The sequence below is a fragment of the Homalodisca vitripennis genome, chromosome 6, assembly GCF_021130785.1.
Source record: "Homalodisca vitripennis isolate AUS2020 chromosome 6, UT_GWSS_2.1, whole genome shotgun sequence".
NCBI classification, from domain to species: Eukaryota; Metazoa; Arthropoda; class Insecta; order Hemiptera; family Cicadellidae; genus Homalodisca; species Homalodisca vitripennis.
In genome coordinates, this window is record NC_060212.1 from 82,346,393 (window position 1) to 82,372,162 (window position 25,770).

The 25,770-nt window shown below is 33.9% G+C and overlaps 1 protein-coding gene across 1 annotated transcript in view; it reads left to right on the plus strand.

Annotated features, from left to right (window-relative positions):
* LOC124364476 (sex peptide receptor-like) overlaps positions 1 to 23,453 on the plus strand; it is a 70,340-nt gene extending 46,887 nt beyond the window's left edge. The window contains exons 3-7 of the mRNA XM_046819995.1: positions 4,012 to 4,174; positions 17,225 to 17,524; positions 19,670 to 19,850; positions 20,370 to 20,660; positions 22,909 to 23,453. Of these exons, the coding sequence (XP_046675951.1) occupies positions 4,012 to 4,174; positions 17,225 to 17,524; positions 19,670 to 19,850; positions 20,370 to 20,660; positions 22,909 to 23,175 (1,202 nt within the window). The 3' untranslated portion in view covers positions 23,176 to 23,453. The remainder of the gene's footprint in view (positions 1 to 4,011; positions 4,175 to 17,224; positions 17,525 to 19,669; positions 19,851 to 20,369; positions 20,661 to 22,908) is intronic.
* The last annotated feature ends 2,317 nt before the right edge of the window (positions 23,454 to 25,770 follow it).

Consider the following 25,770-nt stretch of genomic DNA (forward strand, 5'->3'; position numbering starts at 1 on the left):
TAGATATAAAACAACATTTGGTAAAATAAAAAAACTAAAATATAAATCAGAAATAATAATTATAAAGTTTAATTTAATTTCAATTCAATTCAACCGTGTCTACTAGATAATATTACGGAAAATATACATTTATAGAGTATGGTTATATCGTAATTTCATGACGTTTAGATTTCACTTAACTGTCAATATACTTTTAAGCATTTCAATTTCATAGCATAATAAAGAAATTATTATATTTGAGCTGGAACGGATGTGATTAAACATAAGATAAAGTGTCACCTGAATTAGTATTTCTACGAGAAATTAAATAAAATCTTATGAAACATTTTTAAAATAATAATATTAAATTCCTTATTTAAATTAAAATAATTAATTATTTACTCTATCTTCCGCGTCTAGGGATGGTGTGCAGCACCGGTGCGACAATAAAGCTGACCAATAAGTGGGCACTTATAGGCCTTGGTCGGTGGCAACGTACTCGCTATAATCTAATATTGACAATTTTCTTTCCCAAAAACAAATTATTTAAAAATTCAAGTAGAAAATTAAAAATTTCATAAAAGTCTGTAATGTTCGATATTTTTTATATGAATCTTTACTTTGCTTGATATTTGTCACATATGAAATCTTACCTAATGAAATGAGTTCAACAATTATATCCAGTAAATTAAAAGTGATTTTACTAAGTAAGTTTAGTAACCTTATCCCTGAAGATTTACGTTTTATTAGCATTATTGCTTACCAAGGAACTAAAAATCATGGAGAATTCCTATGAATTACTAAGGAAGTATATTATTTTCCATATTTAGTTGGCCAAGACAAGATGGTTGTTACGGAGATAGAGGAGTTCTCGACCCTGACCACGGATCTCATCAATAACTTGACACTTGATTGGAACCTGACACTACCGACACTTACGCCCAATGGTATCCAAATAATTACATTGGATTGTTTTATATGTACCGCTAAAACTGACATGTTATACAAATGCGGACTTTTTTACGGTGGTAGCCGATAAAAAGCGAGTAATATTTATGAAATTGCTCATTGTAGTCTGTTTCTTCTTTTAGGATTCCTATCTCGTTAGGCCAAGTTTTCTGTTATCTAAGAGATGTTTTCTATCATACTATAGGGTAGAGATGGTTTTCCGAACAACAGTTTGAACAAGCTTCTAATTTGTTTTAAGGCTCAGCTGTATAAGCTGGGCTATGTTCTACAACTAATGTTCCAATTAATTACTCATCGTTTTTAAAATATTTGTATATACAGTTTGAACTGCTACCATCAGAACCACTAAAGAACCGTGACGTGTGTAAACATGTACAGCCAAAATTTAACATATACTTTGTTTCTACATTTACTTGAACAACTCATTATTTACGGATGGAATTGAGAATCGACCACATTTGATTAATTTAACATAAATACAGATGCATGAAGTAACGATTTAATCAACCAAAATTTTTAAAAATATCTTTCTAAATTTATTTAGATAAATTTATGATTTATCGCATTTATGCTGCCTTCTTGTGTTTATATTAATGTTAAAACACCTCTTTAATTTAATTAAAAAATGAAAGTTGCCCTGTAATGTGAATATTGAAGATTTTAATCATTAGTAATTTACCAAATAAAAAAAAAATAATAACGTCCAAATTAGGTTAATAACCCTCTCTATAACAGAATTTGAGTGTCCAATACCGAAATATGTTTAAAATAGAGTTATACAATCAATTTAAAAGTTAACTTGATGGGTCTGAAAACTAGAGATACTTTCAAAAAGAAAGGTCTAAGTTCCATGATGTGATGTGCTGCTGCGGCCGCACTCGGAACGTTTATTTCCGCCGCAAATGATTACTCACCTTCTTCGTCTCCCGATGCCATGTCGCCATCTTGTTTATTGTTGAGCACTTCAGCGACGATCTCCGCGTCTGTTATCTCACCACATACTGCAACATCTTCATCCACGTTAACAAAATCTTCAAACGAAATGGCAGGGTCAGTAATGACGTCCTCCCAGCCGTCAACTGAAGGTACCGCTTCCGCTATAATGTCGTTGGCTTTTTCCTCCTTTTTTACAACACCAGCTTTTATAAAGCAATGTTTGATCGTTTCGGGCGTTACTTTGTCCCAAGCGTTCTTCCATTTTCCATTACTGGAATCGTGTTGTGCGCAGTACAGTTGTCTATAAACAAGATAACTTTTCGTTTTTCTTTTATGAACTTTTTGTCTAAGTTCAACACCATTTCTCAAAAAGGTGACTGGTCACCCCAGCTCTTGCGCTGTTCACATACTCCACTGATTTTGATTTGACGTTCTTCAAACAACAGGGACTAGCCGACTTGCCAATCATTAGTAAAGGCAGCTTTTCTGATCCATACATGATTGCACCAACCAGGAGAATAATTCTCTCTTTACTCAATTTTTCACCGTGGCATTTTTCTACTTTAAATACGAGTGTTTTGTCAGGGGTGCATTTAAAAAAGTCCCGTTTCATCAACATTGAAGATGTCCCTTTCGCCCTGATCCTGAATCAGCTCCTCCGAATCTGTTTTCCATTGGTTGGCTTCTTGTTGATTACCGCTTCCACTTTCACCACAAATGGATTTCAACGAAATTTTGTTGCGATCTTTGAAACCGTCAAGCCACCCTGAACTAGCCTTAAAAGTTTGTTTCCCCAATTCAATAGCAAATTGTTCAGCTTTGCTTCTTATGAGAGGACCACTCACTGGAATCTCCTGATCCCTAGTTTGTTTGAACAACTTTAAAAAACAATTGTCCAAATCTGGATTTTCTGGCTCCCTTAACCTTTTCCGGTCTTTAATGTTCTCACTTTCACTCCCGAGAATTTTTTCATTATTCTTTAAGTAGGTGGACAATGTGTTAGGAGGAATTCCAAAGTCCTTGGCAATCCCAGATTTTTTCTTAACCCCCTTCTCTACTTCTTTGATTGACGCTATTTTCTAAGCCAAAGACAGTTTTATATGTTCGAGGATAACGAGGCGAAGACGTGGAAGTGTAGTGGGTGGGGGTGGAGTGAGTGATCTGCAGGCAGCGCAGCTTGTGCCAGTCGCGATGAGTCACGTCTACAAAACAATAGGCGCGGAAGCATAGGGCCGAGCCGGCCGGCCGGGCGGGAGGGTCGCTAGATCTATGTCTTGAAGCAAGTGCCTTGTGATTAGAAAGAGTGCAGCGTCGTTTCGAGAATCTTTCCACTTTAAAATCGGCATCGAGTTCGAATAAAAAGTTTGAATTATCCAAAATAAACTTCGAATGACCCACGATATTTTTGCATTAATTATATAGAAAATGCTAGGGACCAATATAAATATTCGAATTAAAGAAGATTTTGAATTATAGAAGTTCGAATTAGCCAGGTTCCACTGTATATATATATATATATATATATATATATATATATATATATATATATATATATATATATATATGTAATCTGGATGTAACGTGATTGCATAAAATACAACATTTACGTAATACTTGCTATGATTTTATGCATTTCGACAGATAAAATAATAAAGAATAAGCTGGGACAAACTAAAATAAACTTGGAATAACGTGTCATCAAATTGTAAATTAGGTCTATGAGACGTAGAGTTCATTTTTGCTCTTCATCCGAGTCTTGAGATTGCCAGCAGAATCGCTTAACATGGTCCCAATATCCGGCTCTGCCAGAGATAAGACGAACAAGAGCGGGATACTTCTCGGCCTTGGTCAGCGATAACGTATTAGTTACAATCTAATGTTGACCATTTTCGTCACAAAAATAATTTAGCTAAAAATAATTGTTTGCGAAATGGTCCGTGTTACTATTCTTTGATTTGCTTGAAATTTGTCACGTGTTCAATCTTGGGTTATCACACGACAATTAATTGTAGAACGATATCCAGTAAATTATGAACACTTAATCTAAGTCCCAGTAGTTATATGTGTTATAGTTTTAATTACAATAAGAGCAACTATGAAGTACCATGGAAGTATGTTATTTTTCAGTTTCAATGGAGTTAGTGGAGTACTCTACCCTGACCACGGATCGCATCAACAACATTACAGAGAACTGGAACCTGATGCTACCGGCACTTGTGCCCAAACGTACCCCTTACTACATAAACATAACTTCAAAGGTGCCCATAGAGTATGCTATGCCAATGTATGGGTAAGTATTTCTTGTAATATGTGGGAAGATTCTTGATTGGAATGAATTTATATTATTAAACATATTTTATAATAACTAAAATATAATAACTAAAACGGTGTAAAATTCAAGCATTATTTTATTCGTGCTAGGATAGATCAGAGTTTTGTAGTAAAAATTTTAACCAGTTCTATTGCATCATACTAGTAAAGATGAATGGAATATTTAAAGCTGAACATAGTATTATATAAATAACATTTGGTAGCACCTCACTATATTTCCATAGACATAAACATCAGTCCAATGGCGTGAGTTGGGTAAACGTGACATATACCTTAAAAATATTACGGAAAATGGTATTTGCTAATAACGTAAACGAAAATAAACATGAAGGTAAACGATATGGAAGAGAAATCTGAAATTATTATTTATGAAGAGGTCTTATATCACTGAAACGTAACTTCCTCAGCCCATATAAGAGGTAGCTTTATTGAATTCCTGAAATTACTTTGTTACATAGACTATTGTGGTAAAAGGACATAACGTGACATAAGCACTCAATATAATTTTCTTCAAATTGATACAGGATACTTTTCTCCGAAAGAACTCGATTGGCAGCCATTCTAGTTTCGGTGAATTGAAGGTTTGAACTGTTATTGTATAATAAGGGTGTGCAAGAATATATCAGTTTTATCTCTGACTATATTCTTCATTACATTTTGTCTTCCGAAAATCCGATTTGATAAAAAAAGCTGGTATTCTGTTTGTACAAGTTTTATATACTTTTGGGTCCAAGGATGTTGTACAAAAGTCATGATTATTGATTCACCTAGCCATAAACCGGCTATTATTATGCTGTAGAACCATAACTTGGACTTGAAGTAGGACAGTACCTTCGCCGGTTACACGTAATCTTGTAAAGATGCTATGTGTTCTGTCTATACTGAGATACGAGTCTGGCCTAAGTCATCCTAACCGGTACAACTTCCGCTGTTTCAGAAGTAGAATTTAAATAGTTTAATTACATTATTTTATATTTTGGCAAAGTCACAATTATTAAAAGTATTATTTAATTAAAAATCCAAGGAGTGGTTCCAAAAGTTAAGGTTTATAACTTAGAAGAGCTAAGAGAAGAGGGCGATTTAGTAAATTTATTTGATTAAATAAGGGTTAGAGCAGATTATTATATATGATTACCGTTATTAGAAACTTGAATCAGAATAGATTACGTAATGTATCAATATTCTTGTGTACTGTTCTTCAAAGCTGAAGAGTGAGCTCAAACTAAACTCATTCTTTGGATACATTACCAATTATCATTTAGTTTACAATATTTAACTGTTATGTTTAACTGTTTTGTCACATACTGTAGTAGATTTTTGTAGATATTTAATCAAGTAGATAAAACATGAGACCTACTGGTATTATCAACTGTATATGTGATGACTTCAATTTCTCTGACACTAATTATACATAACAATTTGTAACTGCAATCATAATTTTTGCTTTATTTAGAAAATCATAAAAATGGACATATTTAAATTAATATGAATAAGGTTAATATTTTGATATATATATATATATATATATATATATATATATATATATATATATATATAAAAACATATGTTACCGGACAAACCCGATTTTAGGACAAACTAGTTTGGACTAGGATGTTCTAGTTTTTCCTGACCACACTAGGATAAACTAGTTTGGCCTTATTGATTACAGGCTGAACTGGTTTGGCCTAATAGCGTTAGGATAAACTTGTTCAGCCTGGTAGAATTGTTAGGCCGAACTAGTTTGGCCTGGTAGCGAACGGATAAACTAATGTGGCCGGGTTCAAGGTCAGGCCAAACCCAAGCAGCCGGGTGGTGGGGGTTGCAAGTCTCGACGTGCTCGTCGCATTACATTGTTTGCTCCTACCGCTCACTCTCTCAGTCAGTATCCGCTGTGCGTGGAGTGCGAATATGAGTGCGTCTTAGTTGTTATTTGGTTGTTCGTTGTGCTTTACACCGTGCTTTGGAGTGTGTCGTGTGGGAGTATTAGTGTTAGTGAGCTAAGAGAGTGGTACAAGTAACGTATACTTTAGTAGGTGGGACTATGGAGGAAGATTCTGTTAGTGGTGGGCATAGCCAGAAAGAATGGAGAGAAAGATTCATAACTACAGTTTTACAAAGTGAAAACGAGAAATCAACACATTTCAACGTATTGACACAAGATAAGTACCAACAACTTATAAATGAAGTCGAAACTGCTGCAAACACAGATAAGAAGACCCCGTTGCAGCAGAGACGCCTGAAACGATTTGGTGTAATTGACATCGGAGGAGTAAAAAAAATGGTGGCAGCCGGTGAGAGAAATCAAGACATCAAGTACTATTTGACGGTAGATGAACTGTACGATGCTGCTCACGGGGCAGTTGGTCACGGTGGCCGTGATAGAATGCTTGCCGAAACGTCAAAGAAATATGCCAATATTACGAAGGAAGAAATACAGCTTTATCTGTCAATGTGCCAAGTATGTAACATGAAAAAAAACAAAAAGAAACGAGGTCTGGTCTCAAAACCAATTTTACATTCGGAAATGAATAGTAGGTGTTAAGTTGATCTTATCGATTTTCAGACTCAACCAGATAACCAGTTTAAGTTTATAATGGTTTACCAAGATCATTTAACAAAATTTGTTTTGCTTCGTCCATTGCAAAGCAAAAGAGCTGAGGAAGTTGCCTACCAACTGAATGATATCTTTTTAACTTTAGGAGCCCCGTGTATTCTACAGTCTGATAATGGAAGAGAATTTGTTAATAAAGTTATTTCTGAAGTAACACAGTTGTGGCCAGAGTTGAAAATTGTGCATGGTAAACCTCGGCACAGCCAAAGTCAGGGCTCAGTTGAAAGAGCCAATCAAGACATCGAAAACATGCTCGCATCTTGGATGGCTGATAACAAGACAACAAAGTGGTCTGAGGGGTTACGGTATGTACAATTCATGAAGAACAGAGCTTTCCATTCTGGTATTAAGCAATCTCCTTATAAAGCTATGTTCGGCATGGATCCTAGAGTCGGACTTTCTACTTCATCTCTGCCCTCTGAAATTTTCAAAGATATAAACGATGAGGAAGATCTTAAAAAGGTTATAAACAATAACCTAACACCTGCAAGTGAAACAGCTGACGATATCTTAATGGAAGAAGATGAAAATATGGTTCAGACCCATACCTCAACTGAAAATAAAATAAAAAATTCAAGAAAAACCGCTGCTGAAGGTCTAAGAAAACAAGCAAAAAAATGAAATCACACAGTGACAAGTCACATCCACCAGCCAATATTGGAGATAACGTCATGATACCCATTCCCGATGTGGACAAGTCTAAAGTTGACCTAAGGAATATCATTGGAGTTGTTATTGATATCACTGATGAGGGGCTGTACAAAATTGGAACGAAATATGGAATTCTTCAAACACTCTATTGCAGGTAGGCATATGTTTAGTTAATTATGTTAACGTTAACGTTATAGTTATAGTTATGTTAACGTTATAGTTTCAAAAATGTTTTTTGAACCCGTGTTTGATCTCACAATTTTACCCTCATCGTCCATAATTTTTACCCGAATTCAACGACTTTTCATTTAAACCAGCCTAAATATAAGTTTACAGTAAATTACAAATGTTAAAAGTTTAAGTTTACTTAATTGTTTATCAAGAATACAATTTGCGGACTTTTTTCAGAACCCAGTTTGACGTGAGTGCCCAAAGATTCTTCACTGAAAATGACGTTAATATGGAGAGCGAGATTTCTTTAAGAACCGCAGCAACAAAACATTCCATTGGTAGCGGTCAAGGATTTCTAAAATGTTCTTGTACAACAAGCTGCAAAACAAATAGGTGCCTTTGAAAAAAGAAAAATGTACTATGCAATTCTAAATGCCATTCCAAAAAACATGTAACAATAAGTAATCAATAAACACGTTTAGTTTTGTTCCTCAGAATATCGAAATGTGAATAATTCATTAAACTTAAACATTTTATGATACTCTAATATAGTTTAAACCCCCACTCCCCGGCTGCTTGGGTTCTCTCCATTATCAGACTGTAGAATACACGGGGCTCCTAAAGTTAAAAAGATATCATTCAGTTGGTAGGCAACTTCCTCAGCTCTTTTGCTTTGCAATGGACGAAGCAAAACAAATTTTGTTAAATGATCTTGGTAAACCATTATAAACTTAAATTATTTATTTGGTTGAGTCTGAAAATCGATAAGATCAACTTGGAACCTACTATTCATTTCCGAATGTAAAATTGGTTTTGAGACCAGACCTCGTTTCATTTTGTTTTTTTTTCATGTGACATACTTGGCACATTGACAGATAAAGCTGTATTTCTTCCTTCGTAATATTGGCATATTTCTTTGACGTTTCGGCAAGCATTCTATCACGGCCACCGTGACCAACTGACCCCTTAGGAACATCGATAACATCGTACAGTTCATCTACCGTCAAATAGTACTTGATGTCTTGGTTTCTCTCACCGGCTGCCACCATTTTTTTTACTCCTCCGATGTCAATTACACCAAATCGTTTCAGGCGTCTCTGCTGCAACGGGGTCTTCTTATCTGTGTTTGCAGCAGTTTCGACTTCATTTATAAGTTGTTGGTACTTATCTTTTGTCAATACGTTGAAATGTGTTGATTTCTCGTTTTCACTTTGTAAAACTGTAGTCATGAATCTTTCTCTCCATTCTTTCTGGGTATGCCCACCACTAACAGAATCTTCCTCCATAGTCCCACCTACTAAAGTATACGTTACTTGTACCACTCTCTTAGCTTACTAACACTAATACTCCCACACGACACACTCCAAAGCACGGTGTAAAGCACAACGAACAACCAAATAACAACTAAGACGCACTCATATTCGCACTCCACGCACAGCGGATACTGACTGAGAGAGTGAGCGGTAGGAGCAAACAATGTAATGCGACGAGCACGTCGAGACTTGCAACCCCCACCACCCGGCTGCTTGGGTTTGGCCTGACCTTGAACCCGGCCACATTAGTTTATCCGTTCGCTACCAGGCCAAACTAGTTCGGCCTAACAATTCTACCAGGCTGAACTAGTTTATCTTAACGCTATTAGGCCAAACTAGTTCAGCCTGTAATCAATAAGGCCAAACTAGTTTATCCTAGTGTGGTCAGGAAAAACTAGAACATCCTAGTCCAAACTAGTTTGTCCTAAAATCAGGTTTGTCAGGTAACATATATATACATTGTTTTATTTTCATTTCAATCGTTTTTGTTTTGTTTTGCTTAATAACAAGTTGCCTTGTTTGTTGCATTAAGTATTAAAATAAAACAGAATTATATTTGAATTGTACTTGTTTACTTGGAATCTCTGCGTTATTGTATCAATTTCTAATCTCATATTTCGAATTTTAGATAAAAATCTATAATACGTTTCATTTATTTTGAAAAGTATGTTTTTAGGTATGCAGTACTGTTCAAACTCAGCACGGCTGATGATCAATAAGCCTATCAATTAGGTATAGCAATAAGATATTAGTTTCAAATCGTTGACTGGAAGCAAAGTTTAAAATTCGCTCTTAATAAAGTAAAACCTACACACAAATTTGTATTAATTATAATATAAACTGTCATAAATGTACAATTGATAGAATTTTTTAGTTATTCTATGTCTAATACTATCATAGTAGAAATTAAAATACAATAATACTGATACCTCCCTATACATTAAATATTATTTTATGAATAAATTGTAATCTTACTTCTTGTTTATAGCTCCTATTCATTAATTTATAAAGAAGTTTCTTCTTATATCAAAAATATATTGTAACTTTAGCTTATGAACTTAATAAACTTGGTCTATATAAATGAGCTTTGCTCTGTTTTAAAGAATTGAAGGTATTTTTATTTTTTTAATTCTAGAAGGAGTAACTATCTATTAAATAAGAACATATTCACAATATTGTAAAAAGTTTCCAAAATTTTTTAAGTTTATTTTTGACGATGTAGGAATTATGAAAGTAACTTCTCAGTCCTTATCTAGACGTTGGTGCGATCGGACCTCGTTATCAGATAGTCCGGTCGAGCCTGTTTCTGTCCGTTCCGATCTTTACAACCTACTACATATTGTGTTAATTCATTACTGATTATATATTGTGTTATTTCTAAAAGTTTATAATTGTATATCAGTATTTATATTTTCACATTGTGTTGTAAACACTATGTCGGACACGTTCGGTTTGTGTTGCGGCTGTTAATGTAGACGGTGCCGTGGACTCTGTCAAATGTGGTCGCTGTGGTGATGTATTTCATGCAAAGTGTTGTGGAATTACTTCAGTGTAAAAAATTTCTCGCAAGACATCGTATTGGTGCGGAAGATGTACCAGGGCGTCGTCGGTGAACAGCGATGTGGAGGACAACTCAGGAGACAACAGTGTTCTGAGGGCGATTAATGAACTGAGAGATAATTTAACACAGAAGCTCTAGACATAGCTCAGTGTCATGGATGAGAAGGTTAATGCCACGTTCAATGTCATTCAACAGAAATTCGCCGATTTGGGCCAATGTTTCGAAAATTCTTGGCTATAATAAAGGCTGAAAATGTAGCCTTGCGTGAAGAATGTGAGGTCCCGAAAAACAAAGTTGAAACTCTCAGGAGAACTGAACTGCGTTAAAGATCAGGTTCATGACATGCAGCAGTACAGCAGGTTGAATAACCTCGAAATGATTGTTGGTGTCCCCCTGACCGACCGAGAGAATATTTACTCCGTTCTCAACTCCCTGGCCAGAGCTATCGATACGCCTTGGCGTCGAGAGGACGTATCAATCGCTCATCGCCTTCCCAGTAACAGGAAAGATCGTCCACCGAGCATCGTCATCCGTTTCGTGAGCAGATCGATCAAAGCGGCCTGGTTGGCAGCAGCTAGAAACAAAAGGAACTTGAGCACCGTGCATCTCAGCTCCAGCTTCCAGCCGGCTCCAGTATTTGTCAACGAGCATATGACTGCCCACGTAAAGTCACTATTAAGTCAGGCTAAGAAAATGGTCAAGGAAAAACAGCTTGCCTATTCCTTGGTTAAAGAAGGTAGGGTCCTTGTGAAAGTAACTGCAGATGGGCATACCATGAGTGAATGGTCCTGACGACCTGGTGTCATTTATGCGTCCTAAGTTAAGCGAGAAAACAAAATTGTGAGCTTGTTTTAATTCCATATGTGATGTTGCTGATACTAATCCCATACAAGTTTTTATTTGTTATTATTATCAGGCTAATATATAACAATTTTACTGTGCAGGTCACACCTAAATTACTGATTAGACACGAGATTAGATATAGATACCTCATAGGATTAGTTTATTTTATCTACACATTCATAATAAGAATATTGATTTTTCACAAAGCTAATAATCTGTGTAAGCATTAAAATCAATAAAACACAATCTAATCAATAGGTAGTTAGTTAAATAAATAATTGTATCACCAGTTGTTTTGATTATTACTGTAACATTTCATTATTATAGTACTTATTTTAAATACTTTTATAATGGAGGAGGGACTGAATGAAAGGTTAATTTTGTCAAGAAATGTGTCTGTGTGAGTGCGTGCGTGCGCGTGCGTGCGCGTGCGTGCGCGTGCGTGCGTGCGTGCGCGCGCGCGCGTGTGTGTGTGTGTGTTTTGGTGATGGCATATGTAATGTGAATAATCAAACAATTAGTAAATGTTTATGACTGTATGAATTAAATTGAGTATTTGATTATTTATTATAAGAAATCTAATGTGCACCATTTTGGAAAAAATTTAAATCTTTATTTTGTGGTTTAAATTTAATACTGGCGTAATATACATTAATTTTACCAATTTTATTATAAAGAAGCATGACATTATTGTTAAACTATAATTAGAAAGAGTTTACTATTTTTCTTTTTACTTCGCATGTTAGTTAATGAAGTACCTACTTAGTTTGGAAGTAGATTGGGTCACTGTTTAATGATAGTTTGAGAATTTAGTTATATTCTTCTACCGTAAAAGGTTTAGATGTCTCCTTGTCGTTTGAATTGAACATTGATATGTGATATACGGACATTAAGAATAATTATACCCATTTATGTGTAGGAAATATGATTTGTTTTGTTATATAAAAACTAGAATTCATTTTAATATTTTTTCTTGTCCATGTTATTTAAAATTACTAATTTGTATAGCGTTATTATTAGTTATTAAAAATTTGTAATGCGCAAATTACTATTACTATTTATTTGTACTTATTGAGTAGAGCAATTACTTTTTTTATGTAGTTTAATTTTCATGTGCAGGGTACCAAGTATTACTACACATGTTACGAGTCTTTTGCTTAATATGCACATTGTGTCATAATAATACCTCAGTTTTACTAATTATTTAGTTTTCTAATATTTATAAGCTCCTGGGCCCGCTGGATGTGTCAGGCGAATGTTAAGTAAGCAAATAATTTATGTATGCATTGTGTACAGATTAGATAGTGATTACATAGTTATTCTGCTAAGAGGTAATTGTAGGTATAATTGTACAATTACATATTATTGAATATTGTGATGGGAACGAAGTCAGTCATAAAAAGTACTAGTTGTTGTAAAAATAATTAGGCATATACTTTTCCGACTGTAGTTTTGAGCACTGTATTTTTTTATAATATTTTTTTTAATTGGTGTCAATTTTTGTAATATTTAATAACAATGCGGGGCGGTGGGAGGGGCTTGGACTGTCTGTCTGTCGTTTTTTTTTTGTCTGAGTCTCATTTATAAGTCATAAGTGCTTTACTTTTTTTCGGTTTGTTACGTATATAAAGTGGAATGGATAAAATGATCAATTTTTTTTATAAATATACAGATTATAGAGAATAATTAGGAAACAGGTATTTTTGGGTCATAAAATGGGCTTAAGATATTCAACTTGAATATAAGAAGTTTTCATTAAAACTTCGACAGTTTAGTGATTTATTTAGAGGGTATGAATACGATATAGGACCTCATTATACTGGGGGAGACTTGGCTCGGTGAGGATGATGTCGGGGTGCAACTCGATTGCTACAAATTATATAAAACGTATAAGGGGAAAACAAGGAATGATGTGTTAGTGTTTGCGATTGAGCGTGTGTGTGTGTGTCAGTGCGAGAGGAGGATCTGGGCGACGTGTATGGCCTCAGCCTGGATTTCATGTATAACAACAAACAATGTAACGTACTCGCTTTGTACAGGACTCATGACAGTGACCTAGACATCTTTACTAACGCTTTAAACCAATACTACTCAAATACTGATAAAAGCAAAACATACATCGGTGACATCAATGCAAACCTAATTAAAGCAGAGAACAAAACTGAACGTTACTTGGACGTGATGTATGAGACTGGTTTTTTGTGTGGTATTACGTAATTGACTAGAGTCGTAGGGGACAGTAAGACTTGTATAGACCATATATTTGTGAAGCACAATATCTATGATCAGATTAAAACTGCTGTTATAGCGAATAATATTACAGATCCTTACAGTATTGTGTTAAACACTGAAATAAATTACCCTCGGTCTAATCCAAGCTATCCAATTTCCACTAACTACATCTTAGACAAATATAAATTGCAACATAACATAAACGGTTGTGACTGGACTCATTTTATTGACACGGCGGATCTCAATACTAGCGCTAATCTGTTTTTAACCACTATAAAAGACTATACGGACAACGCGTGTTAAAATTTTACTAATCCCAAACCGAGACTACGTGAACTGAAACCTTGGACTACAGAAAGCTTAGTACGGACTATCAGGAAAAGAGATAAATTGAGTAAGTCTTAGAGAAAACAACCACTTAATACTGATTAAACTTTATTTCATGACATACAGGAACAGACTGGACAGACTTATAAGGACTACTAAAAAGAACTACTTTAGGACAAAAATTAACAATAATTGTAATAACCCTAAAATATTTTGGCAAGCCGTCAACGAAATGAGTGGAAGAACTAATAAAAATGACGGATTTCCTCTAGAACAGTATACAGGTAACAGACAGTACGCGACGATGAATGATGTAAGTAAACAGGTGGCCGACGAGGTCAATGTCTATTTCTCACAGGTTCGATAACTTGGCTAGCTTAATTGACACGAGTGGTTCGCTTGTTGTAGACGATAACGACTATACTGTGGACTCTGTTTTTACTATGAGAACTGTACGGAACAAGTCTTATACATCTGTGTCAGTAGCCTACGCGGAGACTCAGCTCCTGGGTACGATTGCATTTCCGCTTCCTTTCTTAAAGACACCTTTCAGCTGTCTTGTGAACCTCTGCTACACATTATTAACAGTAGCATACGTTCTGGAAGGTTTCCCGATGCTTTCAAGGTTGCTACAGTGATTCCACTGTTTAAGAGCAATGATAGTTCGCAAAAATCTAACTTCCGTCCAATTAGCTTACATAGTATGTTCTCTAAAGTGTTAGAAAATATTATAAGAAATCAACTCACGGATTATGTTGAAAGACTAAATATTCTTACAGACCGCCAGTTCGGGTTCAGGGGATTTAAAAATGTGGCCGATGCGCTGTTCTCAGTAACGAAAGATATCAAATTGTCATTAGGCAAAGGTAACCGATGTTTATTAATATTTTTAGATATAGAAAAAGCATTTCATACGGAAGACAGGAAAAAATTACTTCAGGAACTTCATTTGATTGGCGTACATGGAACATCGTTTAACTGGTTCCAAACATACTTGGCCAACAGCGAGCAGTTTACAGCTATCAATGTTGTTAATAGTGACCTGAAGTCTGTCAACTATGGTGTAATCCAGGGGAGTACTCTTCGACCATTATTATTTTTAATCTACATGAATAATATTTCAAAAATCAATATTTCCGGTAGCTTGTATCTTTTTGCTTATGACACTGCAATTTTATTCCACGCGGAAACGTGGGACGATATTCTCGTAAAAGCAGCCCAAACATGAAAAAAAAATGGTTGGATCAAAATTTGTTAACCTTGAACATTGCTAAAACAAAATTCATGCCCTTATCATTACGCGAATCCACCGACACTTCGATTAATATTATTAAGCTCCACGTATGTGACGACATCACTCATAATACTGATTGTCCTTGTGACATAATTGACCGTGGTAATGAGTATAAATATCTTGGCGTTATGTTCGACAATCGATTGACGTGGGCTGTACACATAAGTTAAATAAATAAGAGATTAAGAAAAATTATTTTCGCGTTTCAACAATTACATAAAGTACTGGCATAATTATGATGTCATATTTCGCATATGTGCAGTTAATTATTGAGGGGGGAATTGACACAATAATTGTAAGCATGGGGAGGTGCTTACAGGACAATTATAGATTGGCATCTCGTCACACAAAAATCTATTATGAAGGCGGCATTGGGGAGGTTTTAAAGGTACTCGGATACTTTGTACAACGAAATGCAAGTTTTGGATGTTAGACAGCTTTACATCAAAGCCCTTGTTATTTTAGTTTTTAAAAATCAACCAAACCTATTTGACTCTTTGCTTCATGAGTATTCCACAAGATATGCTACTGCAGGACAGACTAGAGTTCCGAGATTAATTAAAACCTGCTTTACTACTAATACATATTATATAGCACATATTATTTTCAATAAATTGCCGGATTCCATAAGAAATACTAATTATATAACAATGTTTTCTTTAAAAAGAAGAATAATTAATTGGCTAAATTTGGTGGGAAGAGATCGTACTGAATTCTTGATTACATCAAATTATAGACAATAGATGATGTGAGTTAGGATGGGAGGCGGAAAAATGAATATAATTGTTAGTGTAACAGGCATGTAAGGATATAAGCGACAGTGCGTGGGTATGTTTGAAATATACTGGAAGCATATGGGTTTGTTTGGACAAGTATATAGCTAGTATGATTGTATGTATGTTGGATTGTAAGTATGTATTAGAAAATAGATAGTATAGCGTGAGCGAGTTTTAGTTTTAGTTTTTGTGTACATATGAGTGTGCGATGTGTGTGTGTGTGTGTGTGTGTGTGTGTGTGTGTGTGTGTGTGTGTGTGAATTTGAGTGTGTGTGTCTTCTGGGGGAGATCATGCGACACTAATACGTTGATGCCATAAATATAGATAACAACCCGCGATGATATGGAATGGTGAATTTTGTACGCAGTTGTGCTGATATCCGTCTGTTAACTAAGAGTTGCACCAATGCCTGTCCGTGGTCTTGATCTCCGACAGTTGGTCGTATTGTCCTTCTAATAATTATTTCCATTCACTTACTTCATCTAGAAACATTCTCACGTTAGTTTTATTTTTCATTCTCTAAAACATTATTTTTACTTTATTTTGTTTTACTTAATTTGCTTTAAGATATAACAAAATTTTTAAGGTTTTAAATACCAATCGAGTACTTTGTGGTGACTCGTTCTCACGCACAGGCTTTAGTAGCCCATTTGAGAATATTTCTCAAATAAATAAATTAGAAATATACATTTATTTTATACAATATACGTTAAAAACCAAATATTTATTGTAATTGTATATTTTTAGACAATGAATATATTAATATATATATCATTTGTAAATTCTTTTTCGAAGAATAATCGATTTTAATTTAATTGGTTTTCCGTATATTTTGGATAAATTTTTAGTCGTTGGTTTCTCAGTGCAATGTATTATATTCTTTAGTACGGTAACTATATACACATGTTGCTTTATTTTAAGTAAAATCTTTGTAGGCAGCGTCCTTTGAGCTGACATAACACTCTTTGCCAGCCGTATCTTGTTTATATCTAAAAGCTCTGGTATGGTTCGTTTATTTCTAACATTTATTGTAGTTATTTTTTACGTAAGTTACCCATCTCAGGGAGATTTATGATGTTGAAACGCTGTGATATCTGCTTTCTGCTCTGCTCCTTAAAATATATTTTCTAGCAGCGTAATAATTAGATGCATCATGGTAAATCTTTTTGTTCATTTAAATCTTCTGTAACTTTTTTGAAGTTTATTTTCTAATCTTAAAATATGCCAAGTTATGTGACGCCTTTCTTGCTGCCGATCACCATAGTGGCCAACACGCTGATAGTAGTTGTACTCAGCAAGCGACACATGCGGACGCCCACTAACGTCGTGCTGATGGCGATGGCTCTCTCAGATATGTTCACATTGCTGTTCCCCGCCCCGTGGCTCTTATACATGTACACGTTCGGCAACCACTATAAGCCTCTTACCCCAGTGGGGGCTTGCTACGCTTGGGCCTTCATGAATGACGTCGTCCCCACACTCTTCCACACCACGTCCATCTGGTTGACCCTGGCCCTCGCTGTCCAGAGGTAAATACAATTTCTTAGTTTTTATTATAATGATTATTTTTAAAAGATTCCATATTGTCGGAATACTGCTGCTTAGAACCTGGATTGTGTCTATTTTATAGAATTATACTAGAGAGCTTAGTAAAATGTTTATAATATTTTTATACTTATGCCAAAAGTTGCTAAGCCTTGCTAAATTGATAAGGTGCAAAAATAAAATGTAAGCTATCTTAAAACATTCAGATGAATCATAAGCACTTTTTTTAAAGTGATAGCTCACACATCGATAACAGTTATTGGGATATTTTAAGAATAAACATGAATCGCTAATTCGTGTTACTAAGTGAACGTTTTGTGAACAGATGAACCATTCTACCTATTAATTTGTTTATAAATATATAAGTTAAAAATGGAGCAACGTTGTGATGAAGAGAAAAGTAGTTAAGGTTTTTGAGAATAGTAAAGAATTCGGGACAATAATGAAAGTATTTAAGACGTAATATGAAGTTAACTGGCCCTAAACATGTGTTGACATTTTTTTCAAATGAATTGGAAAAAGGAGGCACAATTTTTTTTACACTTAAAACTTTTAAATATAATATTTCACTGCTTAATGTAGTTTGAAAAGACTAAATTACCATCTACGTTTTACTACTGAATGCGCAAGTGACAAGTAAAAAATATCTAACGCATTATCAATGCTATTTCAACCGTATTATAAATCCCACCTTACTTAACAAAACTGTGAATGCTTACACATAATGGTATCCGAAACTGGTTGGCTCCCTTGATATTGTTTATGAGATATTTAGATTGCTATAAGACAGGAAGTGAATATAAACTGCTGAAAATTATTGAACTCATTAACTTTATATTTATACGAAATTATGTAATTTCTTCATCGCTATGAAAATGAAAACTCGTCTATGACACTTGTAATATTTTACACCGGAAGTATATTACAAGGACAGTGTAGTTGTTGCTTTTTGACTGAAGTAGGTCTTCAAAACGTACATACTCATATAACATTATTCCCACGATTTTGTATTCTACTATTTAGACTTTTCACGTCCACCATCCGTAAATAATGAGCGCTTTAGAAAACACATTAGATTAAATTTTGTTTGAAAATGACCTGATACCTCTTAAAAACATGTTTTAACTATGATTAATTACAGCTGCATTAAATAGGTTCTGAAAAGTTTTTGAAAAAGTCTCTCTCATTATGGAGTCGTAAACGTAAAAACATTGAACTTTTTCAAGTGACATAGGATATAAATGAACTTTTAAAGCAATCAGTAGCCCTTCACCACCTCAGGGGGCTGGGCTGTAAGCAATGTGTAGAAAATCTTATTTGGAAGCATAGTTTGATGTGCATACCATTTTAAAGTTCTTAATTAGTAGAAGACCATGCCGCAAATTAAACCAGAATCGTATGTGCTGATCCCAGAACGTCCTAATTTTATTTTAACTATAGCAAATGAGGCAAAAAGGCTTCATGTATGATTACTGAAGTCTTATAACACAACGCAAAAAAGATGACACAAACACCTAATTTAAGATACATTCAATGTCCTGCTATCCTTCTAATAGAATGGTCTACGAGAATTCAGTAAAGTTCTTAATGTAAGCACAGGTTGGTATGAAAATAAGAATGCCGCATACCGCACTACAAAAGCTTTATCCGTTACAAAATGGTTCAAGGTTTTTTAAAGGAAACTGTAAATTCAGTATAAAATCGGGAAGTTTCTTAAGTAGCTTAATATAAAATGAAAAACATTTGTTGGTATTGTTACTATACATTAACGTTTGCTTATGTCGTGTTCACAATTATTCTCGTATTGTTGGTCCTTCTTAGAACGTTTTACTCCCGCTGCCTGTAAATTTACTGAGAAATAAAAAAAGATTAGTACAAACCCCGTTTTGAATGAACGTAGTACTTATTTCATAAGCATATATGCATTTTCTGAAAGTGGAATTTTTGGATTCAAGGAGAATCAGCAAAGAAACTCAGAACCAGGAATTTAGTGATGAAGGCGGTTGAAATGGGCAGATACCTATTAAATCTAACTAAATATAAGGGTTGTTAAATTAATATTTTTAATGTTATTTCAGATATTTAGGCTAACACCAACAGAATAAGCTGATATTATCTGATGTCCTCAGGTACGTATATGTGTGCCACACACCAGTGGCCCGTACATGGTGCACTATGCCACGCGTGCTGCAATGTGTGGCATGGATAGTCGTCCTCGCAACCCTGCACCAGTTCCCCAGGTTTATTGACAGAGTGTACGAGCCAGTGAAAATCTCGTGGCGTGGACAGGACGATGTCACGGTTTGTAAAGTAAGTTTATCCTGCATTTACCTGTACTTCATCTGAATTTTGCTCCATATTATATGAAATGAAATGGTGGATATGCTCTATGTTAACACTGTTTTAATATAATGATAATAAGTGGTGTTTTGTCTTGAGTTAAAATATAGGAATCTTAAGAAGAATGAAACCCCTTGTTGGATTTTAGTTTTGTTTCTTAACCACTATTTATACTAATATTGATATATATATATATATATATATATATATATATATATATATATATATATATATATATATATATACATAAATTCATGTGTTGAAATACACAAAGAGACAACGGCAAAATATTTATCCTTGAAAATGTCTTGTTTCCAAGCCGTGTTAAACCTATTAAATACTAAAATAGTAGGTTATTACAACAAACAAAACGTATCAAGATTTCATAGTTTATTATTTCCGTAGCAGGAGTTGACTGTACGAGTTGTAGATAATAAATGTTAAATATTTACATTTTATAATACAAATAATTGCCGATGTTCCCGACAGGAACGTTTCGCTTACTGGGTGAAGCATTGGTTGACTATTGACGTCTACTTCACCTGGTATTTTGGGTTCCGTGTGATCTTCGTGCACATGGTTCCCTGCATCTGCGTAGTAGCACTCAACGTTCTGCTGTTCCGTGGTCTACGAGACGCCCAGCTCAAGCGTGACAAACTGCTCAATGAAAATCGTAAGAGAGAGTTCAAGAAGCTGAGAGATTCAAACTCTATCACGCTCATGCTCATTGTCATCGTCACTGTCTTCCTGTGCACGGAGATCCCGCTCGCTGTTGTAACGGTATGTTATTGACTTAACTCATGAAAAAACTATAAATTTATTTTATGATGACATCATAATTGCATCATTAAATGTTTACTCAAAAATATTTTTTAATAAAATTCTTCGATGCATGATTTCTCTGATTGCGTATTATGATAGATATTTTTTGCTTTGCGCCAATAAAATACATTTTAAAGCTATTTTTATCTATATGGATTCTCTTTATTCTGTATATATGTGTTAAAAATGTAACTTGCATCACTGATTCATATTATAACATTAAAAATCCTTAACTAAAATAGAAGAGTGAAATTTGAATCATAAAAATCATTGAGCTCTGTACTAATAAAAAGGCCATATTTTAAACGAATAAAATGTTTAGAGAATAAACACACATCTCAAAATACATTTGACAAGCAATAATCCAAATAAAAACGACAGAAACCTTTGTAGTAAATTAACCCTCCATCAGGCGCTTAAAATTAGAAACACCATCAGGCGCTCACGGAGGTTTCCTCCAGGTTAGCGAATAATGGATATCATAGTCGTTTAAACTGTTTTTATTTGTTTAAATATTCATACTGATTTAATTACAATGTAATATATTCATTTTTAGAAATTAAATAAAAATTACTCTCTTATGTAATGAATTTTCCGAATAAGAAATTCAAAATCTTAAAAAATGTTATTGTGTAATAACAGCATGATTTATTTTAAGGAATAATGCAATTAATTGTAAAAATGTTTAACCTACTGTAGTAATATATGGAAATTAACTTAGTTTTTAACTTCTTACAAAAACAACTTACTTCAATTCTTGAGATATTATACAATTGTAATGTCAATTATTACTCTAAAATCATAATTTATTCTTCACTTAAAATTTTTTTAAACACTACACAAAGTTTCAAAACATTTTCCTTTTGGTTCTTATAACGACAATCTTCACTCCATAAACAGTACTGAAATGTTCCCTAGCACACGGGTACTGATACTGACAAGTCTCTCGTCTTCATTCTCCATTTCACAAAATTCAAATAAAATATATTGTAAAACTTAAAAAGAAACCATCACAGGTCACACATTTAGGCGCACACGGATTATTACTCCATAAAAACTAAACACTATAAGACGCTCACGGAGAATTCGTCCAAGCATTACAAACACAACATTGGGCGCTCACGGAGGAATCGTCCAGTCTCGCACGGAAGTAGACCTCATACTGACAGATTTTGACAAAGATAAGCGGGAGGCTATTGTTTCGTTTCCCCGAAAGATGCTATAGAAATACACTGCGGGAAACGACTGCCAACATCAGAAAAGTAGTACTATTTTTAATAATAAAAAATACACGGAGGAAAACTCCGTTTAGCGCCCGATGTAGGGTTAAACTAGGTATATAAGTAGTATATTTATAAGTCAGACATATCATATATTGGGGACAGAAACAAAAACGCATGAAAAATTAAATCTCTGTATAACCAGCATCCATTTATATCGTAATATGTGCAGGCACTCTATTTGTATAGTTTTGTTTGATCATAAATAATAACAAATAAACAAGAACGTGTCAAAGATGTCCAATGACATGAACACTACTGACCTAAATCAATATTATTGTTATATTTCGTTTATGTTCACTACTTTTTAGGAGTACGTCAGACGACTTTTCTGTAGCATGCGTCACTGAAATTGCACGAACATTTCATGCATATAGATCATATAGTTTTAAAGATATCATCTAATGAAACAAACAGAAAATAACTTTCATAAATCCCTCCGGCAGATTAAAGACAGAGGATTATCTTTGAGGAACTCACATGACAACATTTAACTCTGTCTTGCCTATGTAACAATGAGCTGATGTAATGGAGTTTCGAAAGATGTGAACAGTTTCGAAAAAAATATAATATATAATCCTTAATATTTCAAACATTGAATTTATTATTTGGATTAGATTTTAGGCTGAAGCATGAAGTTGTACAATATCCTTTGTAGATATTTATGTAAACAAATATAATTAATAGATAAGTAGTTCTATAGTTAAAATTATCAGGAGACACTTGCATACTATATGTTCTTAAATTTTCTTGATTTTCATATGGAAAAGTTGTTATGAAGTTGTACCAAGTTCATAATCCGCTCTTACTACGTAAACAAATATATAATTGTATTACACTGGACATATTGTATATCACCAGGTTCGTCACCATCCTTAGATACTTCACCGAATTGTAAAGTATTTATTTTTTGTCTCATGTTGCAGATTCTCCACATATTGTCCTGCACTACCAAAAGATTCCTGGACTACAATGTGGCCAACGTCTTAGTACTCTTTACCAATTTTTTCATCATAGTCAGTTACCCCATAAATTTTGCCATTTACTGTGGTATGAGTCAACAATTCCGAGAGACTTTCAAGGAGCTGTTCATCCGGGGAACATTACAGGTCGCTCGCCGCAACGACGATGGCAGTTCTGGGAGCTCTCACGTCAATGAGCCCAGGTTTTCCGCAAAAGAGACTAGTTTGTAGTACGACCGTTCCGTATGATCAGAGCTTAGTGCCTGCTACCTCACTTGAACTGATTTTTAACATATCTGGATGCTAAGAGCCATGTATAGTCTCATAACAGAATCCATGAGGAACCGAGGATAAGTACCTACTGTATTGAAGTTGCATTGTAGAATTTGACAATCTAGAGTTTCTGCCGTTAAACATGTTTTGCATTGATCTTTATTGTTCCTGTATCGCATTATTGTTTTCGTTTTATTTCTGTAATTAAAACAAATGTCTTATTCCTTAATCACTTCCAGATGAATGATTACTCATTTATTCTCATGCAAAAATTCTCAAAATTTTTTTTATACTTGTGAGATAAATAACACTTTACATGTGCTTGTTTTCTGTTTACCGATTTATAAGTTATTTTGTCTACTATAAACTAATAAATTCGTATTTCTTAACGTTAGACGCATTTATTATCGCAAGTAATTAAACAAATTTGTAAATTTCGTTTATTGCAAAGAAATGTAGTTATTTAATGAAATATTTTAAGATTAGTACAATAGTAGTAAAACTTAACAATGAGGTAACGCATGAAAAAAGCTGTATGCTGCATTTTAATTACTGTGCACATATATTAATATGTCTTACACTCATCGCTCAGACATGTAGGGCGGGGACGGCCCGATCAAAGAAACTGACCCAACACACTGACCGCTGCCCTTTTAACAACGCTTTCATATATTATCCCTTTATAGTTATCGGGAGTTGGCCCGTTTGTTTGAAACATTAATTCACACTCTCATAGTAATATCATAAACATAAGTAGGTCTCAAAAGAATACTTTGGTTAAAAGGTGTCCTTTAAAGTACCACATATGAGTTTGCTTTATTGAACTAATCAATCAGCTTTATACGTATAAATATAATATCTATATGAATTCTAATACGGTGAAAAGGTGTCTATTTCCTATTTTTGTAAACTGCTATTGGCGTAAGATATTTCCAGGACCATAGGTGAATTTGTCGTGTTGTCCCACTGAAGAAAATAAACATACATATGTATGATTTACAATTATATTCTTGTCCAAGGAAAATCTATTCCAATATTTATCTATTTTCAGTACAATGGATTAAGCCTTATTAGGTTTATGACATTAACTATTGTTTATAAATTTTCGATTTCTATGTCATTTTTGATTTGAAAAGAATGCATCGCCAAAGCATTTTAGTGTTTATTTTCTGTGTTTCCTTAAGCCATTAATAAATATCATATACAATTTCAAGGGAGCCTCATATTATAAATTACATGTACACCTTTACTGCTTAGTTCATTAGGATTTGTTTTATAACATGGTTTAAATAGGATTTACAAAGCCAAAACGATTTTTTATTCGTAAGTGGTGCAATCTAGATTAATATGCAAATTAATACTAAATTTCAAAAGCTGTATTCAAACGATAATTTGTAACTTTAGACACATTTTATTGCTAACTACTCTCTCTCTCTCTCTCTCTCTCTCTCTCTCTCTCTCTCTATATATATATATATATATATATATATATATATATATATATATATATATATATATATATATATATATATATATTGTATATACACAGGGTGATTCAAAACTAAACGGCAATCTCTCGAGAGCTTATTCTATAGCTAAAAACAAGTAAAAAAGTTCATATAACCATATGCCCGGAAACGCTTCGTTAGCGAGTTACGCCTAGCGAAAGATTTCGCCCGGATTTCAGAACCCTTGGTGAAGTCAGCCCGTATAAAAATGGTAAAGGTAGTTACAAAGATACAAATACGATTGTTTTTTTATGTTTTTATATCTGAAAAATTTATTAAAATTCGTCCCAGAGCTGTAAATGCAATACTTTCATAGATATCTTACGTAAAACACAAGAATTGGTGCAAAGAAATAACACATTTTTGTGTTTAACGTAAGATTACTTCCATAAATGTTAAATAAAGGTAATTTTTTTCTTAAACAGATTTGTAGAACATTTAATTCTGAAAAGATTCATGTAAATTACTTAGGGAAAAAATTAATAATAGGTATTGAAATTTAGCTTTATTTAAAAATAAAACAGACGCACAAAAATGCATATTCTTAACTGCATAAAATATTAACTAATGTTTAGGTTGTGAGTAACAGCTGATCATTTATTCAACACTTTTTATCGTCATATTTTTTCTTTCAAAGGTTGGCAATATCAGCTGATCAACAATTAAGTTCATGAAGTAATATTTGAATAACCTTTATGGAGGTTTTTGTATTGTGGTGTGTGAAGATTGTATTTTGTGAGATCCTGTGATTATTTGGAAATATTTTATACAAGTGTATAAAATATTTTATTAAATATTTATTTTTAAAATATTTTATTAAATATTTTTATAAAAGTGTATGTAATTATATTAGTAAATAATGGCAGATAATGTAAATGGTATGTATTCGTTTGAAGAGTATACGGACATGATACTGATTTACGGCAAAGTTAACAAGAATGGTTTAGCTGCAGTTCAGGAATATCGTGATACTTTTCCACATCGAAGAACACCTGATCGCAAAACATTTGAAAGTGTGGAGAGACGACTTAGAGAAACTGGTAGC